The 12,680-nt window shown below is 35.2% G+C and overlaps 1 protein-coding gene across 7 annotated transcripts in view; it reads left to right on the plus strand.

The window, feature by feature from the left end:
- Positions 1-12,680, plus strand: part of LOC145978541 (uncharacterized) — a 250,254-nt gene that overhangs the window by 217,015 nt on the left and 20,559 nt on the right. For all 7 annotated transcript variants that reach the window (XM_083111205.1, XM_083111206.1, XM_083111200.1 and 4 more), the window contains 4 exons: positions 939-1,279; positions 5,160-5,340; positions 5,769-6,328; positions 9,739-9,868. In XM_083111205.1, the coding sequence (XP_082967331.1) occupies positions 939-1,279; positions 5,160-5,340; positions 5,769-6,328; positions 9,739-9,868 (1,212 nt within the window). The remainder of the gene's footprint in view (positions 1-938; positions 1,280-5,159; positions 5,341-5,768; positions 6,329-9,738; positions 9,869-12,680) is intronic.

A 12,680-nucleotide genomic window follows, 5' to 3' on the forward strand; every position in this document is an offset into this window, starting at 1 on the left:
AACCTTTTTGCTTTCTGACTGTACAGTCACCCTCAATGAAAATGACATCAATTCACTGCATGACGTTATGTGTGTTGCCTAACTCGCCAGTGGTGGCTGAACTTGCCACTAACACTGTAGGCAACACACACAACATCACTCATCTAAGTGGGTAATTCAGGATCTATTTGTCTCATCTTTATTATTTTCCTGTAGTTTACGGTTATTACAAGCATAAGAAAACAGTTTTTTCTTTGTGACGTTTCAGGAGAACACACGCTCCTTTCATCAGACATTTATTTTCATTTTGACTAAAGATACAGTTATAACAATGGTTAGTTAGTTAGTTATAACCACTAACCATTGTTATAACTGTATCTTTAGTCAAAATGAAAATAAATGTCTGATGAAAGGAGCGTGTGTTCTCCTGAAACGTCACAAAGAAAAAACTGTTTTCTTATGCTTGTAATAACCGTAAACTACAGGAAAATAATTCTATCATACAAGCAATGCGTACATACAAGAAAAACTATTACTCATCTTTATTGCAGACTAATACAACATGTAAATTTCTAGTCTTTCAAAAAATTTAATTACATTGTGAATTTATTTTTGTCAAAACTATACACAAGAGTAGGCTTTGTACTTACGTCGATATCTTCATCCATATGTATGCATGCGATGCTTGTGTGTATATTTGGATTTGTTATGTGGGAAACTTATCAATTAATTTTGATTTGTGATAAGGGAAGACAATTTGTATTTAATGCAGTGATTCATGAAGATTGATTGATTGTGTAAAGTGCTTGTCTGCCACTTTTGGCTAATCTCTTGAAGAAAACGGCCAATTATTGTGTACAGTCTGAATTCTCATCTTGCACAAGGCTAAGAGGGGTTACAGATTAAAGCAAATATATTCCAAAACATTATAACTTACAATCTTTTTTTTTTCTTTTCAGATTTAACTAAGAAAAGTACTGAAAAACCAGCAGCACAATCTTCCCCTGCCAATGACAAGGTTAACTATCCAAAATATGAGCACACGTACATGGAAATACCACACAAAGACCTAGACCCTTCAGAGCCAAATGCCCCACCAGGAAAATCAATGGAAACAGCTGAGTCTGGTGATCCATCCGAGTTGGAAGCAAAGAAACCACAGCCTATGGCCTTTACCATAGATTTTGGTGATGAGAAGAAGGCAGACTCTCTGAAGAAACTAGATATAAGTGACAGCATCAGTAAATTTGCTCCAAGACACAGGAGGAACCCATCTCTGTCCAAAGTAGATGAGAACAAGGTAATGTTTGTTATTTTATTATATTTGAGTTAAGAATAGTATAACCAGGTGTGGCTACGTTTCTTGCTGTTGGTACTGATCTAATTTGGAACTAGGCTTGTAATAAAAATATCTTTTGTTGAATAGGAATGGATTGATGGGATTTGCACGTTGGCATAAATGCAATGAAACTGAATAATCTTGTAAGTTTTTGTGTAGCTTAGCAGATAATAATTTGGATTTGTGTTTTTCGAACTGCAACACTTGTGTGTGTTTGGGAGACAGTAAGGTTCCCCATCTCATTTTCATATTTATATATATATATCTCCAATTTACATAATTGCATTGCTGTTGTATGCAAACACAGCCATTTATATGGGTTGTTCATTAGAAAATAAGAATTTTTAAGTATGAAAGATAAAGTACAGACTTTATTTATGTATGGATGGCTTATATGGTTCTTTCTAAAACGAAAGTTTCGGGTCATCGCCATATCCTTCTTCATGCTATTCAAAAAAATCGCATTAATAAGTTTAAAACAGAAAGAACATGTCTAAAAGGATAAAATCACTTGATCAGAAACTGCCTCATCATCGTCAGCTATAGGTCCATAAATGTTAACTTTATTAGTTTGGAGACATTCAATCTGGGACTGAATGATAGTCCCCACTGCATATAATCCTGCAGGTGTGTATGTGTGTGTCAAAACGAGGTGAGGATCCATGCAATGCACAGGTTGTTCAGATTTAGAACAATCAGTATTCAGCAACATTCTTCATGCCCTAGAATGCTTCATTGTGGCTGTTGCCATGTGGCAACTGTTTCTCCCAAGTGCTGATTTTTTTCTTCTTTCATTTGTTAGCTGCAGAGTACTGATCCCCAAACACATATCAAGAGTTAATTATGTGATTTTTTTCACATCTGCAATCCATAAACCTGCACAGAATTATTAATAAAAGTTGAATGCGTAACATCCTATTTCAGTATTTGGACAAAAGCCACTGAATCTAGTAATTTCACTCACTTAAGCATACATTATGAATATATTAGAATCTCAAACATAAAAGGACATTAATTTCTGCTCATTTTTTCTAACAGGTTGAAGAGTCATGCACAATTAGTATAATAATGTGATCCTCCAGATCATGTTAACATTATGATATTGTTATTGTTTGTTATCTATCTGGTATTTAAGAAGTAATAAATATGTAAACAAAGTTGTTTAAGTTCACTTTATGCTAAGTAAGGCTAATGGGGACTGGACCTACAGTTTCATTTGGTATCTAAAGTATGAGGGTGGATCAAATTAAAATGGAACAGTGAATGTATTGGGTTATATTTATGTATGTGTGTGGCGACAACCCTGTGTAGAGGTAGGAAACCCCTACTGCATAATGGACTCCCCCTAGATAGTCTCACGTGATATGCGTAGGCGGTCGGGCAGCAGTATCGTCTGAGAAGGAGAACAGCAATCAAAGGCCAAACGGCCCAGCCTGTTGTCCTCTTGAGTGGTTTTGCTGCATGACAACGCACGGCTACATACATCACTTGTTACAAAGAACACATTGGCAATGTTTGGGTGGACAGTGTTGGAACACCCACCGTATAGCCCTGATCTATTGCCATGTGACTTCCACATCTTTGATCTGTTGAAAAAGGCATTGAAGGGTCGGCGCTTCCACTTGGACAATGAAGTCATGGACAATGTTCGCAACTGGTTCCGATCTCATCGAAAGGAGTTTCACGAGCAGGATATTCACCGCTAGGTGAAATAGTGCGAGTGCTTGTGTAACTTTGGAGATATGTTTGAAATAAATCTTGTTGATTTCATTCTGTGGCCCCTGTTCAGTTTTCATTTGATCCACCCTAATATTTTACAAGTGCCTGCATTGGGAATTGAACCTAGGACCCACCCCTTGATTACAAAGCCAAAGTATTAGTATATTATCGAAATGATCTAATTAATCTAATTATGTAAACAAAATTAAACAGATTGTCAGAACATATCTTTATCCTATTATTATTATTTAACAAAACTACAGATATAAACAATTGAAGTTGTGTGGTAAATTGCCCAGAAGTAATAGATTAAAGTCAAAAATGGCATAAGGGGGTGGCTAATTTCATAGTGTTAATTACATTTACGATGTAGTTCTTTCATGAACAAATAATATGCTTTGTCATCTGCATAAACCTTGCCTAATACTGAGGGAAGTAGTAACAATTCCTTTATTTAAAAACCTGCAGGTATTAGACGTGTTTTATGATGAGAACGGTAACACTAAGTATACCAATAAGAAGAGGAGACATTCGAGTAGCTTTGAAGTAAGCTATTGTAACTAATTCACTGTGTGTTGTTGTTGACATTGTGTGCTATTCCTGCACATAGCACTTGATTGACTACTTTAAAGTTCATGTAATTGCATGTCAATAGTTATTATTCGCTCTGTAAGTGGATTATGTAAGAAGTTTGAATTTGTTTGCTGTTGCCTATTCTGTAAGTTTGTTTTCTGCTGTAAATATCACGAAGAAGGATTTGCTTTAAAAATTGTGATCAATTGTACATATGTTATTTGTATATACTGGTATTTATAAGAATTTTCGTCAAGGCATGTGCTGTATATTATAAGAATGTTGAACTTGTTATCTGTGGACTTTAGCAAGCCCTTAGTATTGTTATTGTTTAAATTCCATAGTAAATAGCTTTTTTTGTGAGAATATGATAGCGGCTTGGACTATGTCTCTTTCCTTTGCTGTAAAAATAATATTTATATATATTTTTTTTTTTTTTTTGCTTTTTATGAAGCGGGTCAACAGTTTCAAGCTCGCTTTACTCTAACATAACTTTTATCTAGTAAATTATTCATAAGAACAACAGAGTACAATTTGAAGGCAGTGCAGATCTTGCATTCGTAATTATCATTATTGTAAATCTTGTGTATTTAGATGTGTAACGAAATCTTTAAAGCTGATATGGTCATATCTTTTCCTGAGCAGTTGCATGCATCAGATATTCTGCTGCAAAGTTCCCAGTTGATAAATATTCTTCAGTTGAATATATATGTATGGTTCAGAGTTAAAGAAACATGAATATCTTGTTGCATGTTCCTATAACGTTTTGTTATTGTTTTGTGTATAAGGTGCAAGTGTCGTCGTTGCAGCTACTCCAATCAGAAAATGTTGTATTGTAGGTGGAGATGTTAGTATTGTTCAAAATACTTTTCCTTTAGTAATTCTTCATTATGCAAATTGCTTGCCCTAGGATACAATACAGAAATCTTTAGAGAAAATAAGACAAGGTTTGAAAGCAATTCAGCTTTATGTGCAAGTCAAAACATGTACCTTCTTGTTGATCCTAAAAATCAGAAGTACTTAGGTTTCTCTTCAGGGAAAGATAAGTAATTATGAGTTGGCACATACAAGGATGGATAAAAAATGATTAAATCATAAATATTTATCCGTCTGCGGGGCGGGAAGACACCCAGGTAGGCCTGAACATTTTGAATTGATAAGGTACGTGTTGTGACTTTTAGTCTTTATTTTGTCAACATGAGTGTGAAATATGACCAAGAGTAAAGCTAGCACATTGACGATTTTTTTTGTCATATGAATGATACATTATCATGAAAACAAGTTTTTTTAAAAAATTTTAAACTATTATTTATGAACATAGGAATCCCCCTCCCCCTTAGGATTTCAATGCATTGATGGCATCATATGAAGCTGATCTATGTAATCAGAATTTGGAAACTACTATGGTTGAACTAGTGTCAGTGCTGATAACAGTACGTGAACAGTGTAGCTGTTGAATAGAGATATAAAATATGTGTTATTAATGACCTTGTAGTCCCATGCCATACACCTGGATATCATATTAATAATATTTTTTAATTTTTTTTAGCTCAAATTAGAAGAAAGAAGCTATCAGAAGGAAAATATAGGACAGTCTCCTTTACCTGTGAGGAAGTCAGGTTCTAGGAAAGCTGGATACCATTCCGAGGGTTACTTCTCCAGTGATCAAGAGGAGGAAATTAGTGTGAAAAGTGATTTTTCTGTGAAGAAAATTAAGAATGTTGAGAAAAGTAAGTAGGTATACAGGGTAGCTGTATATGTGATTAGAGAAAACATATTATTTTGAATCGCTCTGTATATTTTACAGCATGCTTCACTTAGAGGGATCGAGAAATAATTGGTAATTTGAAGTGTAAATAATGGTTTATTAACACACCTTTTTACATACCTTGATGTAGAAACTGTAAGAGTTTAGGAAAATATTCATAACTGTATCTAACCTGAGACCCCTTAATTACAAGGCCACTGTGTTATCAGGGAAACCCTATTGTTATGTTGTGTGTACCATATATATAGATTCTTGAAAGATTGGATAAATTGGATTTCTCATATTATAAAGTGAAACCACAGTATCCTCTTCTTAAAATTTATTTAGATAATAATGATGATAATTTTCTTCTAAAGTTGTAATTTGTGTGTATATTTTTACCTTTCACAGACATCAGAGCAACAAATCTAGCTCAGGAGAAAAAGAATACTGCTGACCACAAGCTTAAGTTCCAACGGAAGCTCTCATCGCCTAACATTGACCTCCGGGATTATAAGAATTCAGTGGAAGATTCTAAAGCATACCTAATCAGTGCCACCATGAACAACTCGGACCATGTGAAAAAGGAGATGTCATGCATCAGACGTGAAACGATCACCATCAAGAAGATGACAGTTTCCAAGAAACCAACCCCACCAGTGAATGTAAAAGAGGTAGAAAAGACAACCACTAGTCTGAAGCAAAGTGAACTACAAAGTGTTCTTGTAGATAATGGTGAGGTTGATGCGGAAATAGACAATGAGGTTCAAGAGGACAATGTGAGTGAAGCTGGGACATACACGATTGACAGGGACAGTCCTTCTCCGGAAGCAGAACAGGCTAGGAAGGATATAGATGCAGTGTTTGCAGTCGAAAGTGATATTGACGAGAAGTTGTTGTTTAAAAGGTCGTTAGTTGAAGAGGAAATTGTAAATACTAGTAGGACTGATAGTCCCGAAAATAGAATTAAGGTAAGGAAGTGTGTACTCTATGATAAATTCATCCTTTAAATGTCAGGCCCAGCAAGTAGTATTTTTAAAATAATTCTTGCAAGTTTTTCTGGTGACAAATGAAGAGATTCTGTAGGGATATCAGTCAGGGCCATTCTGGATAGGATTTTCAGAGTTAATGCCATTCTCATCTTCAGGAATTGAGATAATAATTCTTAAGCCTTCGTGGATAGGCTTTTGAGAGCTAATGTTACTCTCATCTTAAAGTACTGTGGTAATAGTTCTTGAAGCTCTCCTGGATATGCTTTTGAGAGCTAATGCTACTCTCATCTTCAGGAATTGAGATAATTATTCTTGAAGCTCTCATGGATAGGCTTTTGAGAGCTAATGTTACTCTCATCTTCAGGAATTGAGATAATTATTCTTAAGCGTTCGTGGATAGGCTTTTGAGAGCTAATGTTACTCTCATCTTAAGGAGCTGTGGTAATAATTCTTGAAGCTCTCCTGGATATGCTTTTGAGAGCTAATGCTACTCTCATATTCAGGAGGAATTGCAGCAATAATTCTTGAGGCTCTCCTGGATAGACTTTCAAGTGCTGATGCTACTCTCGTCTTCAGGCATTGAAGTGTCCCAATACCAGAAGATGAGTCTGACTTTAGCTCACTGACCTGGCTGATATCCCAAGAGAATCTGTTTATTATTATTTGTGTAAAGCATTGACATTTTTGTACCTTTTAATAAACCAGGAAAAATTGGGGGTTGCCCACCCTCCCAAGTATTATGCTACTTAGTATTAAAATTATGATTTAATTTAGTTCAATACTGTCTGGTCCATTTGAATAGTGCATCATAGCTTTAGCAAGATGCAATTGGATATTATTTCGAGGCACATAGACTGTTCATTGCATTGTTGTCGTTTCTCTCACTTAAAGAGTAGTTGTTTGATTGTACGTGGAAGGATAATGAAAGAAGTTTTATCTCCTTGTTCTGTAAAAGGAAGTGGAGCATAAGCAGCAGTGATGGAAGAAAATATAAATTTCTTTAAGACAATACACACAATGCACAAATGTAAAATACAATTTTAGTAGTGTGTTTTTGCTCTAAAATATGCAAGAAGTTTATACATATGATTCATATATCCATTTGCACATGCAATATACATAAGTATCCGGGCCATAATGGTAATTAGCTACAAGCAGTAGTACAGGGCGAGCTTCAAAGTTTTACACAAACTAGAGTTTAATAATTAATAACATGGCTGAAATACTTACATGGTGGGAAGAGTATGTCCTGAAGTTTACATGGCTAAGTTACATGTAAGTGACCCTTATGTAACATGACAGATATCATTGCAATAGACCACTACACTACACTTTTCCCCTTGCACACACTAGTTGCCTCAAATTTCTTCCTCCAGTCATAGATGGACTGCCTTGTGAGTGGTTGTTTGCCATACCATGTTCTAAAATGACGCTGTACAGATGTAACAGAATTTGTTTTTGCAAATTCAAGCACACTACCATGCTGAAGTCACGAAAACAAACTAAAAGTGGAGGTCGTAAGCTTGAAGTCTTGCTCTATAAAACAGTACTAAATGCTTCCTGATAAAGCAAACAGTTTTTGATTTTTAAAGCGTTTAATCTGCCTATATATTTTAGGCTCACCCTGTGTAATGGAATAATTGAAGCTCTGAACACTGTTTCTTTCCGACAAGGTGAATAGTTTTATTTGCAAAACCTGGTTTCATTGCCCCATTTAGGCTTCCTTGTGCTGGTCAGGGGTGCCCATCCCCCTCCCCAAGGCCCATGATGAACTCTCCCCAAAAAGGTAGAACTCCCGCCCCCCGTTTATGCCGAATTAATTACTCAAATTATTTTTGTCGGACAAAATTTGCGGAAAAATATAATACCAGAGATGCAACCATGAATTTTTGTCTTGGAGGGCAAGTACCAGGATAAACATACCAATAATAATAATAATGACTATTATTATTACTACTACTATCAGTAGTAGTAGTATCAAAGACGTTATTATCCTTATAAATTATGCAAAAAAGGGGTAGAAGTCTGTGCTGAAGCATTTGTTTGGAACAAACTATTTGAAATATTTTTTAACACAATCAATTTCACAATAGCTAATAATGGAAATCGAGCACACAAACTGTATTTTTGAATGGCAGAAAATGAATGATAAATGCATTCCGAAGATACATGTATAACTTTCATGTACAACATGTGTTTTACACATATGCAACATGGAGCAACATAAAATAAGAAAATACATATACAACAAGCGAACACTAAATTGTGTACGTATTCAAAGCTTATTCAATAGAAATATACAACACATATTATTTAAATACATTATATTACTGAAAACAAGCTGATTGTGAGCAAGAAAATTTTTAGATCCAATTTTTGCAATTGAAAACTATATTGATTTAATAGGGTGCAAATAATTTCACTGGATGCCATGGCATTCTCTCTTTTACAGCTTTTTTTTTTTCTAGATAATTCGGCACCCATGACAGACTCCCACTGCCCTTAGCTAAAACTCTGAACTTGACGAAAACGAGAAAAGCAGATAATGCGAGTGAAACAAGCTTGATAATTTTACAAAATTTATTTTTATTTGCATAAAATTTGAAATCGAAAGGGGTAATTGCTCCTCTGTGCACCCCTGCAGGTGCCCTTGGCCGTCAATGTTTGCCCCCCCTTGCCCCGCTAGAATAGACTTCCGTCAAAGGATGGGGGGGGCAATGACCCCCTGCCCCCCTGTGGTTGTGTCACTGTATAATACAGACATATTTAAGCAATATATGTTTACTTTAAGCTCATTGCCATTGTTAGTCAACCTTATTCTGCACAGTTTGTCTGCTCGACTAACCTTGTATTAATGCGAATACCATGCGCTCCCCCCCCCACCCCATCAAAAACCGTTAAAGGCATAAGAGGTGGTGTTTCATATCAACCCTTTCCCCGCGATCACCCACAGGTAGGTAGAAAAACTAAACATCTCGTAATAACCAAAACTAGAAATCAATAATAAGTCAATCAAACGATACGATCCCCCCCATTTTTGTGTGAAGATATATAGAATTGGTTTACAATTTTGTCCCCCCCCCCCAAAAAAAAATTTCCATGACGCAGGCACGTCATGAAACCCCACCTGTGGGCACCCCTGGTGCTGGTAGTCAATGTTACCACCATGCAATCAAGAGACCTCTGAGTTTACTTTGTAGTGAAGGCAGATTTCAGCTCTTCAAACACAATTTGGATCCTAATTATCATTTATATATAAAGTGGACTGTGAAACAAACTTTTTGTCATATTCAAACTACTTTGTAAACTGCAACAGTGCTAGTATTTATTATCTGTAGTGTTATTTTGTATTTATTTTTTTTATTATAAGAAATGTATGTGTGTTTCAGATGGCTTCGTATCGGGGGAGTCCCAATTGGATAAAAGAGTGGGCTGCCCAGGTGGCAGAACAAAACCAGCAGATACTTCGGTCCAAGTCCGATGCCTGCCTTCCACCTCTTGCCAAAGGAAAAGTACGAGGTACGGAAAAATTTTGAGCTGTTTTTACTTAATGGTTCTGGAAATATTCCTTTAAATATATATGCCTCATATTTGCATAATTTAGTTTAGCTACAATATACAGAGTGATCACAAAGTCCCATTACCCCCTATGTATTACATAGATGTTAATGAATTGTTGTTAAGGATGCTGTTCGACGTGTATTTACTGCCATCACGCCAGCAATGTTGAGGAGAATTTCCCATCGTACATGGCAGAGAATCATACTCTGTTATGAAAACAATGGTGTACACACAGACACTCTGGACTAAATCATAACTAATAGTCACACTATTCAGAGTTGTCCTCTGCCATGATCTCATGCACATTAATACAATGCGACCATCTATGACGATGTGGACACGCGATAGGGGGTAATGGGAGTTTGTGATCACTCTGTACATTCACACTGATCATCATTGTATTTTCTTTCACATTGTTTACTGCAAACGTACGTATGTATATGCAAATTACAAAAATAAATTTTATAATATGTGTATACATAAACGTTTGTATACGCAAAATGCATGCACATTTGTATTAAACAATCGAGTTGACTTCTAAAGACGTTCACCACATATTAACCGCTTGCCTTATTATCCTGAGTAATCTCTGCCAGATACTTTTTATATTATCTCGAGTATAATCGGGCCAAACTACTTTTTCCCTTTCAATTTTTTTTATCCCGTACAAACTCGTGAGAGACTCTGCCGCAAATTACAGTAAATGTCCACTTGGCAGCAGCACTTTACTCAGCTTGATGCTTGGAATGTGTAGCAGAGTCAGAGATACCAAAGACAAGATGAATCACATTACTATTACTGCCCAGATTGCAAAGTCCCGTTATGAGTAGCTCCTTGATTCAGAATTCACCATACTGTGGCTATCTAATATCTAATAATTTCAGAATCAGAACTGCTATTTGTAAGATTTAAAAAAACATATATGCGACATTTCAAGGCAAGCTATTATGTTTACGTTTATTATGGTGATAAAAATGTATATCCTTCATTAGCCTGTTGGGGAGGGGGGGTAGAGGGTGTGTTTGCCCCCAAACTATGCTAAACCTTATCTACAAAGGGAAGTAAACTAACTGTCTTTGCCCTCCCTCCCCCCCCCCCAGTTTTGTAACCCAGTCACCACCACTTAGCCTGAGTATACTCGGGATAATAAAATTTGTTCATTACAAATACATATATTAATATAGATAATGTTTATAAGTGAGTGAACTGAATTGTTTAAACTTTTATTTCATAAGGGGTGTCTCGGAAATATTTTCGTTTTTGAATCTGCCCTCTGGGACAATTCGCACATTATGGAGAAATGAGATAGATTGCAAACACTTGGCAACATTGTTAATATTTAGTTGCCATGGAGCGCTTTACGGGGCAGCAACAGGCTTTTTGTGTTTGTGCGTTTTATAAAAATAATGATTCTTATGTTGTGCGTCATTTGTACCGGCATCATTATAATCTGGCAGGAATGAGAGACTCCCAAGTGCAAATTTAATTAAATATTGGGTGAAAATATTTGAAAACACTGGAAGCACTATGACGAGTAAACTGCCGGGACATCCAAGGTCATCAAGATCGAACAGAAACTTCGATCGTGTGCACCAGTCTGTTAGTGAGGATCCTCGCCAATCGTTAATAATTGAATGTGAAAACATGAACGGTCACAATTTGTCCAATACTCTTTTCCACAAATAAAAATTGAATGTTTAAGCTTTCTTTTGGTAATAAATTTATCTTTATACAAAAAATTTAAGTATTTATATTAATAGTTTTAAAAACGAAAATATTTCTGAGACACCCTTCATATACATATATATATATATATATATATATATATATATATATATATATATATATATATATATATATATAGAGGCAGTACATTATAAACTTTTTGTAAAAATAAGTTGTTGTTTTTATGTACATGAAAATGAACATTTTTCTTGCATGTGTGTGTAGCCAGAGTTAACTCGCGATAATGAAACAAGTTTTATATAGATAGATATTTTATCTTAGCTATATTTCAGGTAAAATATGTATTCTCAGTAGAAAGGATATGATATAGAACAAAGAAACTGGATTTAAAAAAATCCAAAATTTAGGACCGAATTTTAAAAATTAATTTGTACACAAGTGATTAATGGATTATTTATTCCTCACCATAAAGTGCCACTAAACATTATAACAAATTCCATAATTCCATGTTGAAAAAATAAACAATCTATTACTTACTGTACAGTCTACATACACTCTTGACCAATCATAACACCGCACATCACACAAGCCCATTAATACAACTGATTTTAACATAAAAGACATGCATTCAAGCATATACAATAGAGTATAACTAAGTATTTTTGTAAAGAAATAGTTTCTGGAGAGCATGGAATTATCATTTCATTATGTGCCATAATTTTTTGCATAAATATAATTTTTAGGTGCAAAAAAGTCCCTGTATTGTATACTTGTGTAGAAACTAGAATGTAAGCAAATTTACAGTTACAGAAATATATAACTCTTAACCTTCTGCAATGTAATATACATTTTTATTAAAGCCGAGCCAATATTGATGCTAATATATCAGTATCAGATACTAGTGGTATTGTTATTAGAAAGTATCAATTGTTCACCGAAACAGGTCAGTGCCTATCTGGTGTTGGGCTATACCATGGAGTTCACACAAATAACATGCACCACTTTGAAGGAACCTAAATATCCCTGAAATTATGCAGAACAAATGTCATTTATTTTACACCAGTATTGTGTGAAAACGTGGATT

The sequence above is a fragment of the Lepisma saccharinum genome, chromosome 25 (assembly GCF_977018435.1).
Source record: "Lepisma saccharinum chromosome 25, izLepSacc3.1, whole genome shotgun sequence".
In the NCBI taxonomy this organism is placed as follows: Eukaryota; Metazoa; Arthropoda; class Insecta; order Zygentoma; family Lepismatidae; genus Lepisma; species Lepisma saccharinum.